This window comes from Ahaetulla prasina, chromosome 5 (genome assembly GCF_028640845.1).
Source record: "Ahaetulla prasina isolate Xishuangbanna chromosome 5, ASM2864084v1, whole genome shotgun sequence".
Classification (NCBI taxonomy): Eukaryota; Metazoa; Chordata; class Lepidosauria; order Squamata; family Colubridae; genus Ahaetulla; species Ahaetulla prasina.
In genome coordinates, this window is record NC_080543.1 from 84,640,084 (window position 1) to 84,663,354 (window position 23,271).

At 36.0% G+C, this 23,271-nt stretch overlaps 1 protein-coding gene across 2 annotated transcripts; it reads right to left on the minus strand.

Annotated features, from left to right (window-relative positions):
* Positions 1 to 3,782: 3,782 nt before the first annotated feature.
* On the minus strand, positions 3,783 to 23,269 carry ZRSR2 (zinc finger CCCH-type, RNA binding motif and serine/arginine rich 2). Of its 2 annotated transcripts, XM_058185448.1 has the most exons (13): positions 23,173 to 23,243; positions 21,737 to 21,786; positions 20,328 to 20,407; positions 18,499 to 18,571; positions 18,038 to 18,419; positions 13,244 to 13,352; positions 11,419 to 11,505; positions 8,900 to 8,938; positions 7,674 to 7,789; positions 6,714 to 6,927; positions 5,809 to 5,864; positions 4,915 to 5,024; positions 3,783 to 4,384 (listed from the first exon to the last, which is right to left on the minus strand). In XM_058185448.1, exons 5-13 carry the CDS (start codon positions 18,076 to 18,078, stop codon positions 3,939 to 3,941), a joined length of 1,218 nt encoding a protein of 405 aa, XP_058041431.1. In that variant the 5' UTR covers positions 18,079 to 18,419; positions 18,499 to 18,571; positions 20,328 to 20,407; positions 21,737 to 21,786; positions 23,173 to 23,243; the 3' UTR covers positions 3,783 to 3,938. The 2 variants fall into 2 exon arrangements, with proteins under 2 accessions (XP_058041431.1, XP_058041430.1); XM_058185447.1 differs by lacking the exons at positions 18,038 to 18,419; positions 21,737 to 21,786 and having other exon boundaries at positions 23,173 to 23,269.
* Between the last annotated feature and the right edge of the window lie 2 nt (positions 23,270 to 23,271).

Sequence of the window (23,271 nt, forward strand, 5' to 3'; positions counted from 1 at the left end):
ATTAAAGCAATATACCAGAAGCAGACAGCACAAATAATAATTAATAATAGTTTAACAGTCTTTTAGAATTGAGAAAGGGACAAGACAGGGATGTCCTTTGTCTCCATTATTGTTTATTTAGAACAATAGAAATTTTCAATAGAAATAGAAATTTAGAACTTTAGAAATTTTATGGAATAGATTACGTGGTGCAAGCCAAATAAAGGGAATAAAAATTAAACATCAAGACTATCAATTAAGAGCGTTTGCAGATGACTTGGTTGTTACTTTATCTCAACCTATTCATTCTGCTATATATTTGAAAGAGATAATTGATCAATATGGTAAGGTATCTGGATTTAAAGTGAATGAACAGAAGACTAAGATAATAACTAAAAATATGAATATTAAACAAAAAGACGAATTGGAAAGAGTAACTGGATATGAAATAGTTAATAAGGTTAAATATCTAGGAGTATATATCACAGCATCGAATGTGAAATTATATAAAAATAATTATGAAGTATTGTGGCAGAAAGTACAGAATGAAATGGAACATTGGAAGAACTTACAATTATCCTTATTGGGAAGAATAGCAGTAATAAAAATGAATGTTCTGCCTAGGTTTTTATTTTTGTTTCAAATGATACCAGTACTTAAGAAGGATGCAAATTTGCAGGAATGGCAAAAAGGGATTAGTAATTTTATTTGGATGGGCAAAAAACCGAGAATAAAATTAAAGATAATGCAGGATACACGTGAAAGAGGGGGTCTAAAAATGCCGAATTTGAAATTGTACTATGAAGCAGTTGTTCTCTCATTGATCAGTGATTGGTTTAATTCAACAGAGGAAAGAACTTTTGACTATAGAAGGTTATGATTTGTTGTATGGATGGCATGCCTATTTATTTTATGGTAAGAAAGTGGATAAGATTTTTAAAAGTCATATTCTTAGAAATACTTTGTTAAGGGTGTGGAAGAAATATCAATACAAGCTAGATTATAAAATACCAATATGGATAATTCCTAGACATATGATAGAGAATATAAATATAGAACAAAAGCAAGAGGTGGTTACTTATAAAGAACTTCTTTTTGTAGAAAAGGGTAAGCTACAACTAAAAACTTTAAACAAACTGAGAGATGAAGGCATGAATTATACTTGGTTTCAGTGTGGACAGTTGCAAGCTAGATGGAGATTAGATAAGAAAATTGGTATTATGCAAAATGAGGAAAAATTGGTAAAACAAATCAGAGATCAAGGTCAAATGCATATTAAGAGGCTGTATAATGTATTGAAGGGGACACGGTGGCTCAGGGGCTAGGACGTTGAGCTTGTTGATTGAAAGGTCGACAGCTCGGTGGTTCGAATCCCTAGTGCTGCCGTGGTACAGGGTGAGCTCCTGTTACTTGTCCCAGCTTCTGCCAACCTAGCAGTTTCGAAAGCACGTAAAAATGTAAGTAGAAAAAATAGGGACCACCTTCGGTGGGAAGGTAACAGTGTTCTGTGTGCCTTTGGCGTTGAGTCATGCCGGCCACATGACCATGGAGACGTCTTCGGACAGCACTGGCTCTTCGGCTTTGAAACGGAGATAAGCACCGCCCCCTAGAGTCAGGAACGACTAGCACGTATGTGCGAGGGGAACCTTTACCTTTATAATGTATTGATAGAAATAGACTCTGAAACAGAATTAGTTAAGGATTGTATGATAAAATGGGCACAAAATAGTCAACAACCTATAATGATGGAAACATGGGAAAAAATATGGGTTAGAAATGTCAAATTTACACAAGCACAAAGTTTAAGAGAGAATTTTTATAAAATGTTTTATAGATGGCATTTAGACCCTAAAAATTTGGCATGTATGTATCCGAATATGCAAGCTAAATGTTGGCGATGTGAATGTGAGGATGCTACTTATTTTCATATATGGTGGACTTGTAAAAAAATCAAAGCATTTTGGATTAAAATATGGTGGATTATGCAGAATATTTTGAAAAAGAAGATAAAATTTACTCCACAGTTGTTCTTATTGGGTATAATTACAGACTGTACAGTTATAGAGACTAAGCTGATTCTAAATTTAATAACAGCAGCGAGACTTTTGGTTGCACAATACTGGAAGAGAGAAGATTTACCTATGATTGAAGAATGGACACTTAAAAGTATCAAACTTAGCAGAAATGGCAAAAATTTCTGCGTATTTGAAAGAACATTCACAAGAAAAATATGTATTGGAGTGGAAAAGGTGGATTGATTATGTTCAAAACAAGTATCGGACTAAAAAGTATCAAATAGTTTATGAATAACCTTATGAATGGCATATATTAATGTATATGTTTAAATGGGAAAGGGGAGTTAAGGGGTGTTGGAAGAGAGTTGATATGAGTTAAGATTTTTGTGGTATGTTAGCTTATGATTGATAAATGTTATACATTGCATTTTGTTCTGGGAAGTCTTGGGGGGGTTGGGGGGGAGAGAGAGGAGGGAAGGGGGAAGTGGGGGGGGGGAACAATGGTTTAAAAATGTGTTTTGTAAAACTTTTTCAATTTAAAAAAAGAAAAAAAGAAACGCCATCCTATACCATTTCTGACCCACTGCCAAACTGGTCATGCTGGAGGATGTTGCAGGCAGCAGAACGTTCTCCATGGTGTCTCCAGACCCTGTCACGTCTGTCACATGTGCTCAGTGTGAACCTGCTTTCATCTGTGAAGAGCACAGGGCGCCAGTGGCAAAGTTGCCAATGTTCTTTGGCAAATGCCAAACGTCCTGCACAGTGTTGAGCTGTAAGCACAACCCCCACTTGTGGACTTCGGGCCCTCATACCACCCTCATGGAGTCTGTTTCTGACCGTTTGAGCAGCCACATGCACATTTGTGGCCCGCTGGAGGTCATTTTGCAGGGCTCTGGCAGGGCTCCTCCTGTCCCTCCTTGCACAAAGGCGGAGGTAGCCGTCCAGCTGCTGGGTTGTTGCCCACCTATGGCATCCTCCACGTCTCCTGATGTACTGGCCTGTCTCCTGGTAGCACCAGCACCAGCACCAGCACCAGCGTAGTGTCCAGCATGCTCTGGACACTACGCTGACAGACACAGCAAACCTTCTTGTCACAGCTCACATTGATGTGCCATCCTGGATGAGCTGTACTACCTGAGCTACGTGTGGGTTGTAGACTCCGTCTCATGCTATCACTAGAGTGACAGCACCGCCAGCATTCAAAAGTGACTAAACCATCAGCCAGAAAGCATAGGAACCGAGAAGTGGTCTGTGGTCACCACCTGCAGAACCACTCCTTTATTGGGGATATCTTGCTAACTGCCTATGCTTTCCACCTGTTGTCTATTCCATGTGCGCAACAGCATGTGGAATTGATTGTCCATCAGCGTTGCTACCTAAGTGGACAGTTTGATTTCACAGAAGTGTGATTGACTTGGAGTTACATTGTGTTGTTTAAGTGTTCTCTTTATTTTTTTGAGCAGTGTACTATCACATTTAGAAAGCAGCAGGATGGAGAAGGCATGCTAAAACTGGATGCTTGTGATTCTAGCAAAGTACTGTTTTTCTTAGGGTTTTTTTTTTTGTAGTATGGAGACTGTTGAATGGAAATATAATCAAAATGTAACTTTGGACAAATGTGAAAGTATAGTAGACTTATTTAATGCACTTATTTATAAACAAAGTGTAAGCCACTTCAGTTGTTTAACTTACAACACAATACTTATTTTAGCTAAAGAATTAAAAAAAGAACATCCACAAAAGATCCACTTTCTACAGCACCTTAATTAAACAAGTCCCAGGTGTGTGTCATTTTTTTTCTTATAATTTATTGCAAAACTTTTAAGACAAGGTAGCGCATAACAGTTTTATTTTAGAGCACAACAATGTACAACTGATCTAATAGAACTATAGGTAATATTTTTCAAAACACATCCAAGTCCTAAAAATAATTCTCCAGCAAGTTCAGCTATTCCTTCCTTTGCTACTAGATGTTTTTCTGCCTCTATTTCTTGTAGGAGATGGACTTCTACTACGACTACATGTCAGGCTCCTGTCGCGATTCCGTCTTTTCTTTTTACTGTGTGACCGTTGCCTTCCACGACTGCCCAATTTCTCAGAAACATGACTTTTCTTATGTTTATGATGAGATTTTTTTCTTTCAGATTCTCCATTTCTTTTATTGTATGAATGATCGGGACTTTGACTGTTCCTTCTTCTTGATCTGCTATAATGTTCTTCATAGTACCCCAATCTATTTCTCCTTTCAGAGTTTTTACTTGCCTCTTTAGCCCAGTCAATGGAAATGTGAATATCTCTGTTGGCTTCCCAGAATTCATTATTTGGATTTTTGAATACGTGAAGAAAGTTACAGTGCTTCCCTCTTGGACACTTTTGCCTTTCAAACAAACCTGAAAAAGGATTTATTTTAAGTTACCGAATTTAAAATCAAGATTGTTTCCATTCAATACACTTTGTGATTTATCTATGTCTGCAAAATATTACCGTTATCTAAAAGGCTTTGTGGATAGTTTACTATCCATATAATCAACCAATGAACAGAAATATTTAGGCAAAGGTGTTTTCAAAAATTTTAGCTTTTTCCAGAATATCCCATATATAACTCTGCATATGTCTGAGAGATATTTCTTCAGTACATTCAATAATACAGCAGTAGCTAAACATGCTGCATTTTGTCATACTAAGTTATGAGTCCTAGAGAAACATGCTAATTTAGACCTAGAGAGCCCATCAATGAAAGATTATGGCATGACCTCAGCAATCTGATGTATGGAAACCTACAAGTGCTATAGCAGCATAAAATTGTATTTCATCACTTCCTACTCAGTTTGGAAATATTGATTTTTAGGCAGCCTCACTGCAAAAATGCAAAACAAACCCCCATCACAAAGACAGAAACTATCAAGTTTCACTGACTTACCGCAAATAGCTGTTTTCCACCTTGTTACTGGACAAAACTCACACTGCAGCTGCCGCCCTGCATACCATCGACCATTGAATAAACTGAGAGCTTCCTGACATTCTTGTTCTCTTTAAAAATCAAATTGAGAACACATTGCTAGACTGTCATGAAACTAGAGGCATTAAAACAAGAGATACTGCTAAGCAGACAAAACATCTTGATATACCTCGTCCTACACAAGTAGTCATCAACAACACCTGCAGTTACGGTCATAATGTGACAGTTGTTATGTAAGTTACCATGTGACTGTCCAATTTTATAATTTTTGTAACAGTTGTTGAGCAAACAGCAGTCATGAACACTACAGTTGTTAGATGAACCCATTGTTCACTATAAGGCCGTTTTTGCTGGAAACATGAAAAAAACGCTATTTTTTGGCAAAAATGTGAATCATGGCATATAACCATATAAATGTGGGTAGGTTGCTGAGTGCCCAAATTCTGGAGGGTGGCGGGATGGGCTCGGATCTTTAAATCCGGATATCTTTATTACGGTCCGTTATAATTTCTAAGTGACTGGTTATAAATCAAGGATTACCTGTGCAGGTCAAAGCAAATGGGCTCTGAATTATCTTAACCTCATGTTTAATAGGAAAGATCAGAATATGATTAAAATTGTTTGTGTGATAGGAAATCTTAAAAAGGAACGGTTCCTGGTTTTGTGAAGGAACTCCCATTCACATAATCCACTGCAGATCTTTTACCAAACAGTCCAGTTATAGGAAATTAATGCTCAAAAGGGGCCACTGACATGCTGAAATACACTTCCCTCCGTCACAACCCATTAATGCCTTGCCTTAAAGCTTTTTGTAAGATCTTCATTAAGTTAAATTGTTTATTATTAAATACTTACGACTGGTATTGAACATACACATTTCCTCGAAGATGAGGTTCAAAGTTACAGCTCACCTATGTAAAAGATTAAAACATCATTCAAACTATATCTGAAAAAAACTAACCCTCATAGCTTTTCCCTTAATTTTGTAAATACAGTTTCTTTGTGTTTATATTAAGCTTTAATCTTACGCATACTGTATTGGGAATTAGATTGTCAGGTCTTAGTACCTGAACAAGGGATTACACAATAATACATTTTTACAAGGTACACTATTTACAGCAGCAAAGCATTAATTTTATCATCCTATTCAAAGAGCTATAAGCTGGTTGTGTGCTTACCTATCTTAGTAAGCAAACAGCTGTTTCATAGATAAATAGTAAACTTGTAAAATTCAAAACCATATCTAATTCACTGTTAAAATTAGCATTTTGCTACATTCCTCAAGAGTTCAACAGGTAACTGAACTTGTTTTGGCATTCAGCTAAATCTTCTTGACCTAAAACCAACTGGGTCATTAGCTCTTCTCTTGCTGGAATAGAGTTAGAATATAAATGTTCCCTATGTGTCCAAGTTATACCAACCTGACAATGAAAGTTGGAATCAAAGAAGACATTAAAGAAACTAATATGCCAAGGCTACACAGAAGGGCAGAAAAGAAGACAAAAAATGCTTCCTTGTTTTCCACTTATAAAATGACCAGAGGATCATCCGGGTTTTTTTATACTCGTTTGACTTAGGGGCATCACTTGTCAGATTTTTTTCAGCAAGAAAAAGCACATAAACTCATTTATAACCAACATACGAACTTATTCTGCCTCCCCACTTCTTCACACAAGATTGAGGTCCTACATTTTCCACAATTCTGTTTACAAATTCACAACTAAGACATGCAGATAATACCAAACTAAAACTTTTCATACCTTGAACTGTATAACCTTCCCCACATTTTTGAATTCAGGAAGTACATCTTCATAGAAATCTACGAACTGCTGATAAATTTCCTCTTCACTGTATTCTAGACTTGCATCTGTGTCATAGTCATCTCTCTTACACTGTTCCATCCCAAAAGTAACAAACATTCCCCTGATAAGAAGGGTCTGACTAGAACTTGGATAATGATGTTTCCGAGAACACCTACAATTAAAAAGAAAAAGGCACTGAAACTACTAAAAATCTGATCATGTATGACATGTTTCACTAGAACAGTAAGCCTAGTGAAATATAAATGTTAGCAACATATATCACTAACTTTAAAGCCATTCTATTAATCTACTATTTATCTTCTCATCGTTCCCATCACCCATCTCCTTCCACTTATGACTGTTGCTTGAATCTTTCCTGCAAAGCAGAGCTACTTATTCACCATTTAACTGTTCTAAGGGCATTTTCCATTAACCAAAACACTAAAACTTGAATTTATTGTTACTGAATAACAGTATAAAATTCTTGAAACTAATCAACTAATTAATCATGGCACCTTTCTTGTTCATATACACTGCACAGCAACAGTAACTTTATAACCCACATTAATTTCATACACAAAATGGGCTCCTTCTTGAGCAGAACTACCCATTCAATGATGTGCATGACACCCAAATCACAGTTTCCCATGTTTCTCCAGAAGTTGAAAGCTAATCTGGAGATGAACACAAAAGGGCAGGGGGAGGAGAAATTAATCACTTTTCCAGGTGAAGAAGCTTGCCCATCAATTATTAAAACACTGCAATAGCTGCCATGGTGGGTATTCATCTCAAGATGGAATGTCTTTCAGTGAGTAAATTTCATCCTTCGGATATAAGCCAAAATGTTTAATATATTAATTAACGTTGTAGAAAAAAACATTACTAGTTATTTTAATTATTCAATTAGGATTGAATTACCTGTCTCCAAATCGGCATGCTCCAGTTTTAATATAGAAAGGGCAATTAGCACGATCTTTCTCGGTGCCTATGTTCTCTGGGGGCTCAGGATTGTGCCAAGTAGTTCCATTTTCCGGCTGTGTTTTCCCCCCCCAAAACAATAGCATTATAATAAAAACAAAATAAAGTTTATAAATGCATTCTGATGAGTACATTTACCTTATAAATCAGCTTTTCTATAAAAACATCATTAACTTTATTAAATAAAGAGAAAATAAAATTTCATCACTAAATTAAATTTCATTACATTCCACAGTTTTAAACAATCATATCTAATGTTACAAAATATTCAGAGACATAATTCCCTACTAAAAGACATTATCACTTACTGATGAATTTATGACATTGCTGATATTATTTTCTGAAGACATATCTTTAGATCAAATAAAGCTATCCAAAATGTGCCCCTATGATTAATTTTTCTTGTTCCTTCATTTATATTGACATAAATAACAGCACTAAAATATGTTTATGCTTTCACAAAGCATTTCAACTAATATGTGCGCTATTCCAAATAAAGGTATAGCTTCCCTCTGTTCAGTTGTGTCCAACTCTAGGGGGTGGTACCCATCTCTGTTCTTAGCCCAGGGAGCCAGAGTTGTCAGAAAACACTTCTGTGGTCATGTGACCAGCATGATTTTACACCAAAGTGCCCGTCAAAATGGTACCTATTTATCTACTCTTATTTGCATGCTTTTGAACAAACGTGTATACATCTTATTATTTATGAAAGGTATTTGCATTAAATAGCTGATAGGCAGCAATATAAAAAGCTGATACAAAGAATAATTAAATATATATCACTGTTCCATTTTGTATTATATCTCTAAAGCAGGAGGACTGGGCAACCCACATATGTTCCCCAATGCCTTTTCCCAGTGTCTAGATTAAGCTACTAAATTTCAGTACCAAAACATCTTGAAAAAAAGATATAACTTTCCACAAAAGGAAACAGAGTTTTAAGCTTTCAAAGTCTAATGTTAAAGTCTAAAATCAGATTAACACATCAAAAACAAACCAATCACTAATTCTCTTATCATCTCAAAAAAAATCCACCACAGAAATTCTAGCATCATGCATTTGACGGTATCCCTGCATTTGCAGTAGTCCTTTGCCTATCCAAATTATTAATTACAAACCATATTTCTTGTTAGCTAAAATGCTCTGTGTCCCTGCTCTAAACATACCTGACTTTCAGCCTGATCCAACATCTTCTGCACGGCATCCTACAAATGGTGCAAATACAGAACTAGTAAAAACTTTGAATCCTGACATCTGATTTGTTTAGTTAAGATCAAAATGCTCAGCTTTAAGTATTGCTTTACTTAGTTCAACTGAGAGAAGGCTTACATATTATTCTAGTGTATTCATGTATGTACACACACTCATACAACATACTGTACACACAGAGAGAAAGCATTTAAATTATATTTTAAATAATTTCCTCCACATCTACTCACATTCCCTTTGTCAACAATTAAAACACAGCCCTAAACATTATAAAGGAAGTGTAGAAGATATTCTGATTTTTTAGTTTTGAAAGTTAGCAATATAATTCTGCAATGAGTTAAATATATTATGAATTCTTTGTATCAATCTTTTGAATTTGGATGAGACTGGTTCCCTTTCTAATGTAGGTATACTTTGGGGATAAGTATCAGAATGTCATTGTATCAGAAACTCTGCAAATTATGTAGCAGAAACACTGATTTATATTCAATTTTCTCAATGGCAATTACAAGGTTAAATATGCTCAGCTTCACTTGCTGCACTGATTGCTGCACTTTTAACTGAGCAAATAATGTCTGAATGGCAAAGCTTAGAGTTGCAGAATAAAGTTGAGCACTAGTATACAAAAAAATTGTTAAGTGTATTTTAAAAAAGCCACAACCCTAAGCACTAAGGGTAATTAAGAATTAATCAACAGCTTCTGATTTCATTATATATCAGAACTTCAATTGTAACCAGTGATTGTCAAAATCATTCACATACAGTATGATTCCTCAGTGATTATATTCACACTGAGTCCAATACTTGTTCACATTAATATCAGGTTTATTTAGTCCAGCTCAGCTTTTATAGATCAATAGTAGGTTTAACCTTTCAGGGTATGTGGGCAAATTTGGATTATGTTGTGCATGTTCAGGCAAAATAGCCACTTGGAAATGATGCTCATTCACAAAAGAGCTGCCATGGGAGACATAAGCTTCCTACCACACCTTCTAGCACTTCTTACCTTTTGTGGCCACACTCTGAAACAGCACTAGTATTTATTTTCCAAGAAAGCTTATATGACTCATTTGGGATCCAGGACACTTCTTGGAATTAAAATGATATTGAAGGCAGATATGTCTTTATAGCACCAAGTTTTTATGAAGAATTATGTACTTCAATTATTTCTATAACCCAAGCTCCTCTTTCTAAGTGTTTTAAATATCAGTATAAAATGACAAATCTCAATTTTTTTGCCAAAGAAATGAGCAATAGACATATACACTTTTTACTTTCAAAGATTCTATAAAGTATAACCTATAAAAATAAACCTTTGTAATATGTTTCTTCCCCCATTTAACAAGCTATAGAAAAAGATACGTCTTGATGAATAAACCAGGTAAAGATGAGCTGCAACATCTTTAAGTGAAAAAAAAAGTTAAGGAATCGCAGCAGTATAATTCCATGTTAAGAACTTTAAACAAGATTAATCTTTATTTGCTACAACTTTAAATAAAGTTTACTTAACTGACACATAATTTTCCTGCATCTACATCCTCTTAGCAAGAAGCCTACTTGCTTTTTGTACCAAAAGCCATGAAGTTTTTTCATTTGCCAATATAGGAATAGAGCTGGTAGCTTGGTCATAACCATTGACCAAGAAAGAGTATTGCAAATTTGTGATTTTTCTTTCTGCCTCAGAAAACTTATAATTGCCAGCTGTAGCAAGATGAAGCAAATGTACAAAAAGGATACTATATATATTTGAGAAGTATGAAGGTAAAGTTGGTCGTTATTCTATATTCTTTCCAATTTAACACTGAATTACAGTGCAAGCCAGTCCCTTTACACTCAGAAATATTAGTTTAATAGTTTACATAATGACTTAATTTAGAATAAGTAAGCCAGAATCATAAGTATGCTATGTTTTGAACTCAAAAGAAACACAGCATTCAAGAAGTTCTGCCAAACCCCCATTCTGTAGAGATGAAGTTTGGCTTAGGTTACTGTTGGCCCAAACTAGGCAAAATAAAACCACAGGAACTGGAGGGATTTTATGGAATGGTCAGTATACACAGTTCCCTCTCTCCCCATTCAACAGCATATCCCACTGACCTGCCCAACCAACAACATTACCTGTGTCCAGTCCCTACTTACCATCAGCTGCCATTGTTGTGCCTACACAATATATTCCACTGGTCCAACTGCCTCCCAATCATCCTTTCCTGCTTTCCCTGTCTTCTCTGGCTGCTATCTCTGGTGTCTTATATTCTCCCTTTGAAACATTACTACCCAGGAATCTGACTGTTTCTTGGACAAAAGTTAGTTATATGACCTATTCCAGATGAGATTTCTTTGAACAAACTGATTGGTACTCTCCAACTTAAATCTCTGTTTAAAAATCTGGTATCTCACTGAAGTAACTTAGGACTCTTATAACATGAGTACAATGAGAGGATATGCATTGGATTTATCCTCCTAGAGCAGGAATCACCTCTCTTTCTCTCTTCATTTGTTGTTTTCGGTCTTCCTCCTCTTGTTCTTTCTGTTGTTGTTTTTTCCATTCTTCCTTTATTTTTTGCTAAAAAAAAGAACAAACCATTTATTATCTAGAAAATTAATTTCAAATTAATAACAGTTGTTGCATCATATTAAATTAATATTGTTTGCTTGAAATTAATTAGGTGGCTGGTTTTTAACCAATGAACCAATTCAAATTTATTTGACTTTTCAATGTGGGTAAATTTTGTGAATTACTTTTCTCACATAGCTACTATAGAGAAAAACAACACAATAGCAAATCTTATGGCTGCAACAATGAAAACATGACAGCCCACTCAATGTCTTACAAACAGCAGAAAGGAAAAAAAAATGGAAAAAAAATGGAGTCCTGTTTCAAGGGCTTATTTTTGAGCTACTGAAGTAGCTGATATGCTTAGATTCCAGTTTCCTATAGTCTTCAGTAAGCCTTACTCATCTGTAGTTTTTGGATTTCTTGCTTCACAGAAGTTGCCTAAATTAATTGTCAGCTTATTCCATAGGCAAGGATGGGCCACAAAGCCAGCACAGAAGAAATCAAATAGGCAAGATCATAAGGAGGAAAAAGAAAAGAGAAGCCATAAAAAAAAAACATTTGGCATCTCCAATGATGGAAGCAGCCATACACAGAAAAAAAAACCATCAAACATTCTTACATTTTGTTTTCCTTCCACTCTTTATAACAGAGTACCGCTCCCCTTCTTTTGGAAGGCTGGATTGGTCTCCATTTGTTCTTTATTCTTTTACCTGTCAGATATGCTATCATGTTGTTTTGATTACATGGAAATTCTCATAATTTTATAAACATCCACCAATTATGTTTGCTTTATTTATAAAAGATAAAAAGCATTATTGAAGAGAAAGCAATGCAACAACGTAACAAAATAATACATTTAATAATGATTTAATGATGTTGGAAACGTAACTTTGATGCTAAGTTTTTGATGTTTATGGTTTTAATAGATATGTGTGTTATACTATTTTCTAATTGGTGTTGTTTTACTTGCCGATTGGGAAACACCCAAAGTTTGATATAGGACAGGTGGCTATATAAATGTTTTAAATAAATAAAAATAAATACATTTAAGGGCTTCTCACAGATATAACTATAATTTTACAAAAGAGCTTCAATGAAGACTGACCATATTTCATTGTAATCAACTAAACTTAATTTATGTCTAAGCAACTTAAATCACAAATAAGATAACTGATCCCTTTGATATTTATTTAGCATCGCTTCCAAATGTAATGCTGCATTATCAATATTAAGGTAAAGGTAAAGGTTCCCCTCGCACATATGTGCTAGTCGTTCCCGACTCTAGGGGGCGGTGCTCATCTCCGTTTCAAAGCCGAAGAGCCAGCACTGTCCGAAGACGTCTCCGTGGTCATGTGGCCGGCATGACTCAACGCCAAAGGCGCATGGAACGCTGTTACCTTCCCACCAAAGGTGGTCCCTATTTTTTCTACTTGCATTTTTACGTGCTTTCAAAACTGCTAGGTTGGCAGAAGCTGGGACAAGTAACGGGAGCTCACCCCGTTACACGGCAGCTCTAGGGATTCGAACCGCTGAGCTGCCGACCTTTCGATCGACAAGCTCAATGTCCTAGCCCCTGAGCCACCACGTCCCTTATTATCAATAATATTATTGATAATATTGCCAAATCGCCAAAACGGCAATTTGAGTGTTGCTCTCTTTTTTGAAATAAAGGCATTAATGATGTTTGAAGATTGAAAAATTAATTCTAGAAGGCTATTTCATCGTTTCAAAAGGTACACTATACCTCTTCTTCCTCCTGACGTTTTCTGGCTGCCTCTTCTCTTTCCTTCCTGATCTTGAAAGCTTCCTGAGCCTTTTCTTCTCTTAGCAACCATTCTTCATGAAGCCTTTGCCTTCCAATATAATCAGGTTAACAGTAAATCAAGTAGTTTCATTTTAAACAATTCTATATGCTATTCCTTCTTTAAATTAACTGATGAAAATTAGCAATAACATTGTCAACAATGAGGCCGCAATCCTGTTAGGGAGTAACTTCTACTAAACCCATGAGGCATATCTCCAAGCAGATATGATTAAGACCAAGAAGATGTACTATATATAAACTTTATATACCGTATACCTTTTATATATAAAGTTTATCAGAAGACAAGTTCAGCAGCTTATATAGTAATTATTAGAGAGTAATCAATTAAAGATAGAGAAAATAAGAGAATGCTCTATATGTATTGTTTACACTTTGCTATTTACAGTGCATTCAGAAAGTATTCAGACCCCTTTCACTTTTATTAATTTTGTTATGCTGCAGCCCAGTGGTGAAATGTAAAATTTGTTACTACCGGTTCTGTGGGCGTGGCTTGGGGGGTAATGTGACTGGGTGGGCATGGCCAACTTCTTTTTTTTAAACTTTTAAAAGCCTCTACCGATCCCAGCTGAGCCGCGTGATCATCAGAGGCTTTTTTTTACTTTTAAAAACATTTTTTTTAAAAGGTCCACGGTGTGGCTCAGGCTGTAAGAAGCCTGTTATTAAAACACAGCTGCCTGCAATTACTGCAGGTTCTAGTCCCACCAGGCCCAAGGTTGACTCAGCCTTCCATCCTTTATAAGGTAGGTAAAATGAGGAACCAGATTGTTGGGGGGGCAATAAGTTGACTTTGTATATAAATATACAAATAGAATGAGACTACTGCCTTACACAATGTAAGCCGCCCTGAGTCTTCGGAGAAGGGCGGGATATAAATGTAAATAAAAAAATAATAAAAAAAAATTTTTGGCCGAAGAAAAAATGCTTTTAAAAGTTTAAAAAAAAAACCGCAGCTCAACTGGGCATGCGGGGGGGGGGGGAGGAATTTTTGCTACCGGTTCTCCGAACCAGCTCCCACCATCGCTACCAGATCAGGAGATCCGGTCCGAACCGGGAGTATTTCACCCCTGCTACAGCCTGATTTTACAGTTGCTGAAAATTTACATTAATCTCATTAATTTACACTCTGTACCCCATAACGACAAAATAAAAACAGAATTTTAGAAATGCCTAAAAATTTATTAAAAAGAAAGAAATTCATATATCACATTGGCATAAGTATTCAGAACCTTTACAACAACACTTGAAATTTAGCTCTGGTGCCTCCTATTTCTCTTGATAATTGCTGACATGTTTCTACATCTTGAATGGGAGTTGACTTATAGTAAATTAAATTGATTAGACATGGTTTGGAAAGGCACACACCTTTCTATAGAAGGTCCCACAACTGACAATGCATGCTGTAGCAGAGCAAAAGTCATGAAGTCAAAGGAACTGCCTGTAGCATTCAAAGATGCAATTATTACAAGGCACAGATCTGGGGAAGGCTACAATAAAATTTCTGCCAGACTGAAGGTTCCTAAGAGCGCAGTGGCCTCCAAAATTCTCAAATAGAAGAAGTTTGGCACAAACAGAACTCTTCCAAGAGTGGTCGCCCAGTCAAACTGAGCAATTGGGGAAGAAGGGCCTTAGTAAGAGAGGTGACCAAGAACCCGATGGTCACTCTGACAGAGCTCCAGAGATCCTGTGTGGAGATGGGACAGAGTTCTAGAAGGACAACCATCACTGCAGCCTGATCTGGGCTTTATGGCAGAGTGGTTAGATGGAAGCCTCTTCTCAGTGCAAACCACATGAAAGCCTACTTGGAGTTTGCAAAAAAGCACATGAAGGACGCTTAGTCTGTGAGGGACAAGATTCCCTGGTCAGATGAAACCAAGATTGAACTGTTTGGCCTCAATTCTAAACATTATGTCTAAAGGAAACCAGGCACAACTCATCACCTGCCCAATGTCATTCCAATAGTGAAGCATGGTGGGGGCAGCATCATGCTGTGAGGGTGTTTTTCAGCAGCAGAGATTGGGAGACTGATCAGGGTTGAGGGAAAGCTGAATGGAGTAAAGCACAGGGATATCCTCAATGAAAATCTGTTCCACAGTGCTCAGGACATCGGACTAGGCTGAACATTCACTTTTTAACATGACAACGATCCTAAGCACACAGCCAAGACAACACAGGAGTGGCTTAGGGAAAACTTTGTGAATGTCCTAGAGTAGCCCAGCCAGAGCCCTGACTTGAACCCTATTGAACATCTCTGGAGGGACCTGAAAATGGCTGTCCACCGATGGTTGCCATCCAACCTTGAGAGGATTTGCAAGGAAGAATGAAAAAACCCCAATCCAGGTGCGTAATGCTTGTTCATCATACCCAAAAAGACTCGAGGCTGTAATTGCTGCCAAAGGTGCTTCAACAAAGTACTGAATGAAGGGGTCTGAATACTTATGCCAATGTGATATTTTAGTTTTTTTCTTTTTGATAAATTTTCAAACATTTCTAAAATTCTGTTTTCATTTTGTCATTATGGGGTACTAAGTAGATTAATGAGAAAAAAATTAATTTCAACAACTGTAGAATCAGGCTGCAGCAAAACAAAATTGGCAAAAGTGAAAGAGGTCTGAATACTTTCTTTCTTTCTTTCTTTCTTTCTTTCTTTCTTTCTTTCTTTCTTTCTTTCTTTCTTTCTTTCTTTCTTTCCTTCCTTCCTTCCTTCCTTCCTTCCTTCCTTCCTTCCTTCTTTCTTTCTGTACAAGTTTTTATTGATTTTTTGTTTTCCCCCTCCACACAAACACAATTCATAAACAATGTAGTGACCTTATCTTATACAGTTCAAACTATTCAAATATATTTTTCTTAATTACAATTTTTGCCAAAATATATATTTCCCCCCCTAACTTTTTATTCCTTTCCTAATATTTCTTTGCTTATTTTATCAAATTACATCTTTTTTCACCCTTCATTTTCTAATTTCTCCATTTTTATTCATATTCATTCCCTTTCTTTTTTTTTTTTACTATTTCAATTTTTATTCTTTGAATATTTTCGGGGTTGTCATTTCTCCATTTCTTTCACAGCAACCTTTTCTTACGCGCCTTTCCTTCCCTCCTTTCTTCATTCCTCCTTTCTTCTCCCCTCCTCTCCTATTCCTTCCCTACTTCCCTTTCCCTTCTCCTCCTTCACCCTACTTCCTCCCTCTAACCTTCTCTCCTACACTTATCTCCCTCACCTTACCTTACCTCCCCTCCTCTTCCTTTCTTCCTTCTCTCCTTCTCCCTTCCACCTCTCTCCTTATCTCTGTCTCTTGCTGTATCTATTTTCAATTTCTCTAATATCCAGACATCCCCAATTCTCTTAATTATTACACATATTTTTCCAACCTCCTCACCTATATTTTAAACCTTAACATTATCTTCATCTTATTCCATTTATATCATATAATCAGTTAATATAACTTTCCATCTCTTATTATCTTAACATTTCTATTCAAAATTCAATACTTAATATTTTCTTCCAACAATATACATCATTTACTAACATTTCAATTTTATCCCATTTTGTATCTTAAAATTCAATTATCTTCATTAATAAACCATACCATTCCAAATTTCCTCTGCTGGATTTGTGATCATCCCTCATTTCATGCATTAACCCACACACACAAACACACAAAAGAAAAATAAGGAAGCAAATCTATCACTACTTTAATTTCTTTTCTTTTGTCCATTTTTCTCCTACCTCTAACCATTTTCTTTCAGTCTCTCCCAGACCCCTTCTCTTAGTATTTTCCTCCCTTTCTTCCCTTCTTTCATTTTCTTCTTTCTCCCCTTCTTTTTCCTTCTTTCTCACTTTTCTCAAGTTGTCACTCTTTTGATGTCCCCCCTCAATTTTTCTCTATTTCTTCCTCTTCTCTTTGGTCTTTCACTGCTAAACCCAGTGTAATCATCTATTTTTCTCACTATCTTTTTCATTTTTTAATTGTCCTTCTGAATCTTTTGTTTTTCATTTTCCCCCCTCTCTTTTTAAAAATTTCTTTTCTTTTCTTCTCTTCATTTTTACTTTTTCACTATCAATCCCAGTATTATCATCTGTATTCTCCTCACTGATTTCTTTTCCAGCCATATGTCTCACAGACTCTCGGATCATCAAAAGCATTTCCCACAATTCTTCCCAATTTTCCATATTTCCAATACAAGGAGAAAGACTTTTTAAATCAATTTATAGCCAAAATTTAACTCCATATATTTCTTTTCTTCTTTATTTCTTCTTTATTTCTGGAAGCGTCCATCCAGTATGTCTTTAAAATATTCCAATAAGTATTTATCTGTTCTGCTCCCCCTCCTTCTTTTGCAAGTTCACAACAGATGTCCAAACAATGCTTTTCCCCCACATTGTTCTAGACGCTCTGATACTTTCTTTCCTCCAGCAGATAGTTCTTTCCCGTTCACAAATATTTCAGCTACAAAGTATCCATTATTAGTCCACCAAATTTATCATTTCCTGACTTAAGTTTTTTGTTAGTAAACGATGTTTTCTTTCAGATTTTTATTCTTTTTAATATTTAGTCTCTTCCACAGTCAAATTAAAATTCAGATGAAAAGTTTTTCTGGGGCTTTAATTTTCAAGTTCCATTTTTTTCCCCTTCTATTTGTACTTCCGCATGCCAGTTTAGCCGCTGATTCAAAATAAAAACTTCTTTCAAGCCTTAGTGATTTTTCTTCTTACCTATATGATGGCAAATCACTTTTCCGGTAAGAATCCTCCATTCGGCCACCTCTCCTGCGCCAATCTTTTAGTGTGGTCGCCCCTGCTAGTGACAGCTCAATGGCTGCCTTTTCATGCCGCCGGGTCGGAGGCTGGTGTCGGCGCACCAGGGAATTTGCCACTTCCCTGTTTGTGCCAATCTGTGCCTTCTTTCTTCGCTGTCTCTACAGGACAGCTATGATCCCAAAAAGGGATCCCCAAAACAGCAGGAATATCGGCAATCCTCAGGATCCTCGAGGCGCCCCGAGAATCACCGTCCCGCAGCAATGCTGGCCATGCCCCTTCCTCGGGATCTGAATACTTTCTGAATGCACTGTATACACTTGTCTTTCAAGTTATATACCTAGATAGAAGGTTAATCGATTTAAGTAAGCATGCAGAAATTTGAGCTGCCTGTTTACAGGTTAAATTTGTTTATTCACCTTTCATCTTCAAGTTCTTGCTCTTCTTCATTCAGTTCTTTTTCATAAATTGGTTCATCATTAATTGTATTTTCTATAAAGAAAAAGAATTAGATACCTAATTCCAATTGCTCATGTTTCGTTAAGAGGCAGATTAGTGCATTCTACATTATTTAAATAAGTATTAATACATTTCAGTTATAGAAAGTCAATCTGTTTCTTGTTCTTATAATATTTCTGACAATACAACTAATTTCCAGGAAAGGTAGTAGATTCTCCTATGTCTAGAAAAAGATAGACATTTTCTGGAGATGCTTTAAATTAATTTATAGCAAATTGTGCTTAATAGGGGATTAGAATGCAACAGCCAGATGGCTACTAGGGGAAGCTAACTACATTAGAGTCACATTCATCTTAAGAGTGCTATATTGGTTTTCAATAAACTTATGGATCCAGTTCAACGTGCTGGCTGAACATATAAAGCTCTGAATGGCATACTGCTGGGTTACATCAAGTACTGTTTTATCAAACATGCCTGACTGTTACAAATATCTACAGTGGATCTAATATGCCTATTCCCAAGAAAAAGTAAAAGATATATCAGTCAAGTTCTTTCTGTAATAGTCCCTTGACACAAAAGATATACACAGCTCCTATCCTCCTACTTCAGAAGGCCCTGAAAATAGCAATAGCAATTAGGCTTATATACCATTGTACAGTGCTTTACAGCCCTCTCTAAGCAGTTTACAGTGTCAGCATATTGCCCCCAACAATCTGGGTCCTCATTTTACCGACCTCAGAAGGATGGAAGGCTGAGTCAACCTTGAGCCGGTGAGATTCAAACTGTTGAACTGCAGGCAACTGGCAGTCAGCAGAAGTAGCCTGCAGTACTGCATTCTAACCACTGTGCCACCAAAGCTCTTAATAGCCTGTTCAATGGGTCTTTGACCATCACAAATATGTATAAGGAACCATTTAGTAATTGTGTTGTTTTAATTTGGATTAGAGACACCATGATCCTTTTGTCATATGCTGTCCAAAGTCTATAGTACAGAAATAGTTAAATAAAATATAAATAAATAAGCTCTTAAATAGGGGATTGGTCCAAATGACCTGAATGACCTAATTCAATTAATTTTATGTTTCTGTAATCATGGATGCAACTAGACCCCCAAACCTTATTGGAGGGCCAAGTACTACAGTAACCTAAATAATTTAGTCACTTCATCAAAATGAAAGCAATTAAGATTTAATTTTATACCAAAGAAACAAGATTAATAATGTTAGGAAAGGGAATGTTGCTCTTTTAGGATAAACCTTTCCAAATAAATTTTCTAAAGCTATTTCAAACATTCTTTTTCCCCAATAAATATTTGAAGTTTCCTCAAGTCTGCTTATATTTCAATTTTGTCCATGGACTATTTTGTACAGATTGTATATAAGAACTCAAACTCTTAATAATTAATAATCTATTTTACTGGTACTATTTAATCAAATCATCAGCAGTAGCTTATTACTACTGCCTACATAGCCAATCTTTTGTAATCTCAAAGTTATTGAACACACACACGATATAAATGTCTACACACTCCTGTTAAAATGCCAGGTTTTTGAGATGTAAAAACTCAGACCAAGATATACCACTTCAGAATGTCCACTTTAATATAACATATACACTGTACAATTCAATTTAAAAACGGAAATCTTTTATGGGGATATATATACACATACACACACACACTATTACACTTTCAAAACCGTGGAAATTGACATTCCCCTCTGATCACTAGAACACAATTCACAGTGGGGAAAAAAATATTTTTTCATTATCAGAATATATTTTCTTTTACCTGAATCTCTCAGTCTTGCTAGAGATTGTCTCCTTTTCTTCCGCTTCTCTTTCTTCAAAAGTGCTCTATACCTTTTATGGCTGAAGATTAAATAGTTTTTCTTTTATTTTGATAATCAATAAAATACTAAGATTTTCAGATCCTAAATATATAATATTTTAAATATATTATGCTACAATTCTATTTCTCTTACTAGTTATTAATCATTAAACTCAGTGGAATTTCTGTGGAATCTGATTAATATTTTAGAAATAAATCAGAATTTTGTAGAATTTACTTCTGGTAAATATATTCCATTCTTAAAGTTATCATATATTAAAATACCAAAGAAAAAATAAATAATGTAGGCATAGATTTCAACCTAGAATATGTTTTGTTTTGGGTCCTTTTGCAAGTATACAAAGCTGGGGGCCAGATCCAGCACTATTTTTTTTTCAGATTCTCCTAGGAACAGAAGAATATAATCTCCATATATCTGGGTTTTTTGTTTTTTTTTACTTAACTGCCACCACCAATTTGGAATTTGGATATAAGTTCAGGGCAAGTGATATGTGGATATAATTTTTTCTTCTTTTTTTGTCTTAATAGTTTTTATTAGTTTATAATAAAGCGTACAAAGAAAATACAAAATTAAATACAGGAAAATAGGGAAGGAAAAGGGGAAAAGGGAAAGGGAAAGTGGGGGGGGGGAAGGGGAAAAAGAAAAAAAGGCATTGACTTCTGACTCCCTTGGCAGTAGAATAAGATATTAATATCGACCCTCAACTTTTTACTTTTACATAATAGTATTAACTAGCCATTTCTATAACAACAAATCTATCTAATTGGTAAAACTCTAAATCAAAGTTTCATTTTTTTCCGCCTCAAGCACAAACTCCAGAAGCGGTTTCCAAATAGAAATAAAAGTATTTGTGTTTTTTTCCTTGATCAACACAGTCAATTTGGCCATCTCTGCTAACTCCATCAGTTTTTGCAGCCATTTATCCATTGTGGGGATTGAGGTGACCAATGTAATTTTTTTCTTCTAAGCTGTTGTTTCAAACCAGATCTGAAGGCTCACTTAAAATATATATTAGAAAGGGGTGAGAGGCTTAAAACTACAGGCAGTCCTTGAGCTACAACAGTTCATTTAGTGACCAAAGTTATGACAGCACTGAAAAAAATGACTTATGAGCCTTTTTCTCACTTATAACCATTGCAGCATCCCCATGGTTATCAAAATTCAGATGCTTGGCTACTGATTCATATTTATGACAATTGCACTGAACGGGGATCATGTGGCCTCCTTTTGCAAAGCAAAGTCAATGGGGAAGCCAGATTCACTTAACAACCATGTTAGTAACTTAAAAACTGCAGTGATTCACTTAACAAATGAGGCAAGAAAGGTTGTAAATTGGAACAAAACTCACTTAATAAATGTCTCACTTAGCAACAGTTGTGGTCATAAGTCAAGGACCACCTGTAAGAGCAATGCAAAATTGACATTAACGGTGCCTATTTAGATAAGACTGATCATAGGGTGAAATAGAAACTTAAGAAATTTAGCTTTGCTACTAGAATGCTCATTCAGATCAAATACTTCCCACTCATCCCCACTGTAAACTTGCATTCCAAAAAAGGATCCTAAGGAAACAATTAAATTTCCAATTTTCCAGCAAAAACCACAGATACAGATGCTCAATTAAAAACAATATCGAAGAAACATCCTATAGCTCTACATTGCTCAGGCCAAAAATGTTTAACTAAATCTAGAAGTGACATCTCAAGGACCAAGAGGCAATATTTAGATTCACACATATACCTTCAACAAGTAAACATTATTATGGCTTAGAATTATGGCCTAGCCAGCTCACACAACCTGCTAAATCAATGGTTGTTTTGCCAGAATAGACTCAACCCTGAAGACACCCTGAACCCTGAAGACACAAGACAGGCACAATGATGAAAAAAGGATTATGTGTATATGGCAATGTCACAATGCAATCCTGGTCCTTCAATAACTTGGTTCCAAACATTTAACATGTGAACTTATGAAAGTTCAGATGATTTTATTGTTCAGGTATTTTTCAATTCTTTTCCCCAACCCCCATCAAATAGCAATAAATTACTAAAGCATTCTTGTAGAAGAGTTTTTCAGAGAAATACCTCCTCTGCAACTTAAATAAGCATCTAAACTAGTGCCTTTTTTTAACCTCATAACTTTGAATTTGGGGAAAGGGGGGACTTGTGGCAATTGTTAATGTCTAATACTGTAATCGTTTTGGGAATTGAGATGCAGTGTTTTATAAAAAATACTCATATTGTTCCAATTTTTAAAATCTGCTACTCCTCTATTTTTCTGTAGAGGGACATATTAGTACTGAATAATGTAAACACAGAAGGCTTATTATTAGTTTTTAGTCTATTATTCTCCATCCCTAACTGATGTCATAATCTATTTATATCGCACATATGCCCCTCCTTTCCTTTATTAATTACATCAGTCTGTTTGCAGCTTTTCCCATGCATGCTGACATTCAAAAATCACGTTATCTAAACTATATTTATATTCTCTGCAAGCCACTTGCTGCATCTCTCACGAGATCTTTGGCATTACAGTTTGCTAGCTGTCTCCTGCAAAATAAATCCTCTTTATTCTTACTCCGTTAACCGCCACGAATTCAGGATTACAGCTCCTTCGTTTCTCCATGACAGAGGAAAGATTACTCCGATCATCCAAGCGCAACAAGTGACAACAGGGAGCTCAGAATAAGAAACGGTACTACCATGACATCACCTCCAAAGCAAGACGAGACAACTCTCAACCTAGCAACTGAACCAAAACACACAACTAACCCATTCTTACCTCAATTTCACCATCCCCTTAACTGGCGCAGGCGGCGGGGACACGGACGCCGCCATATTAGAGTCTCCAGGATCATCACGTGACGAGACACAGTCGGAC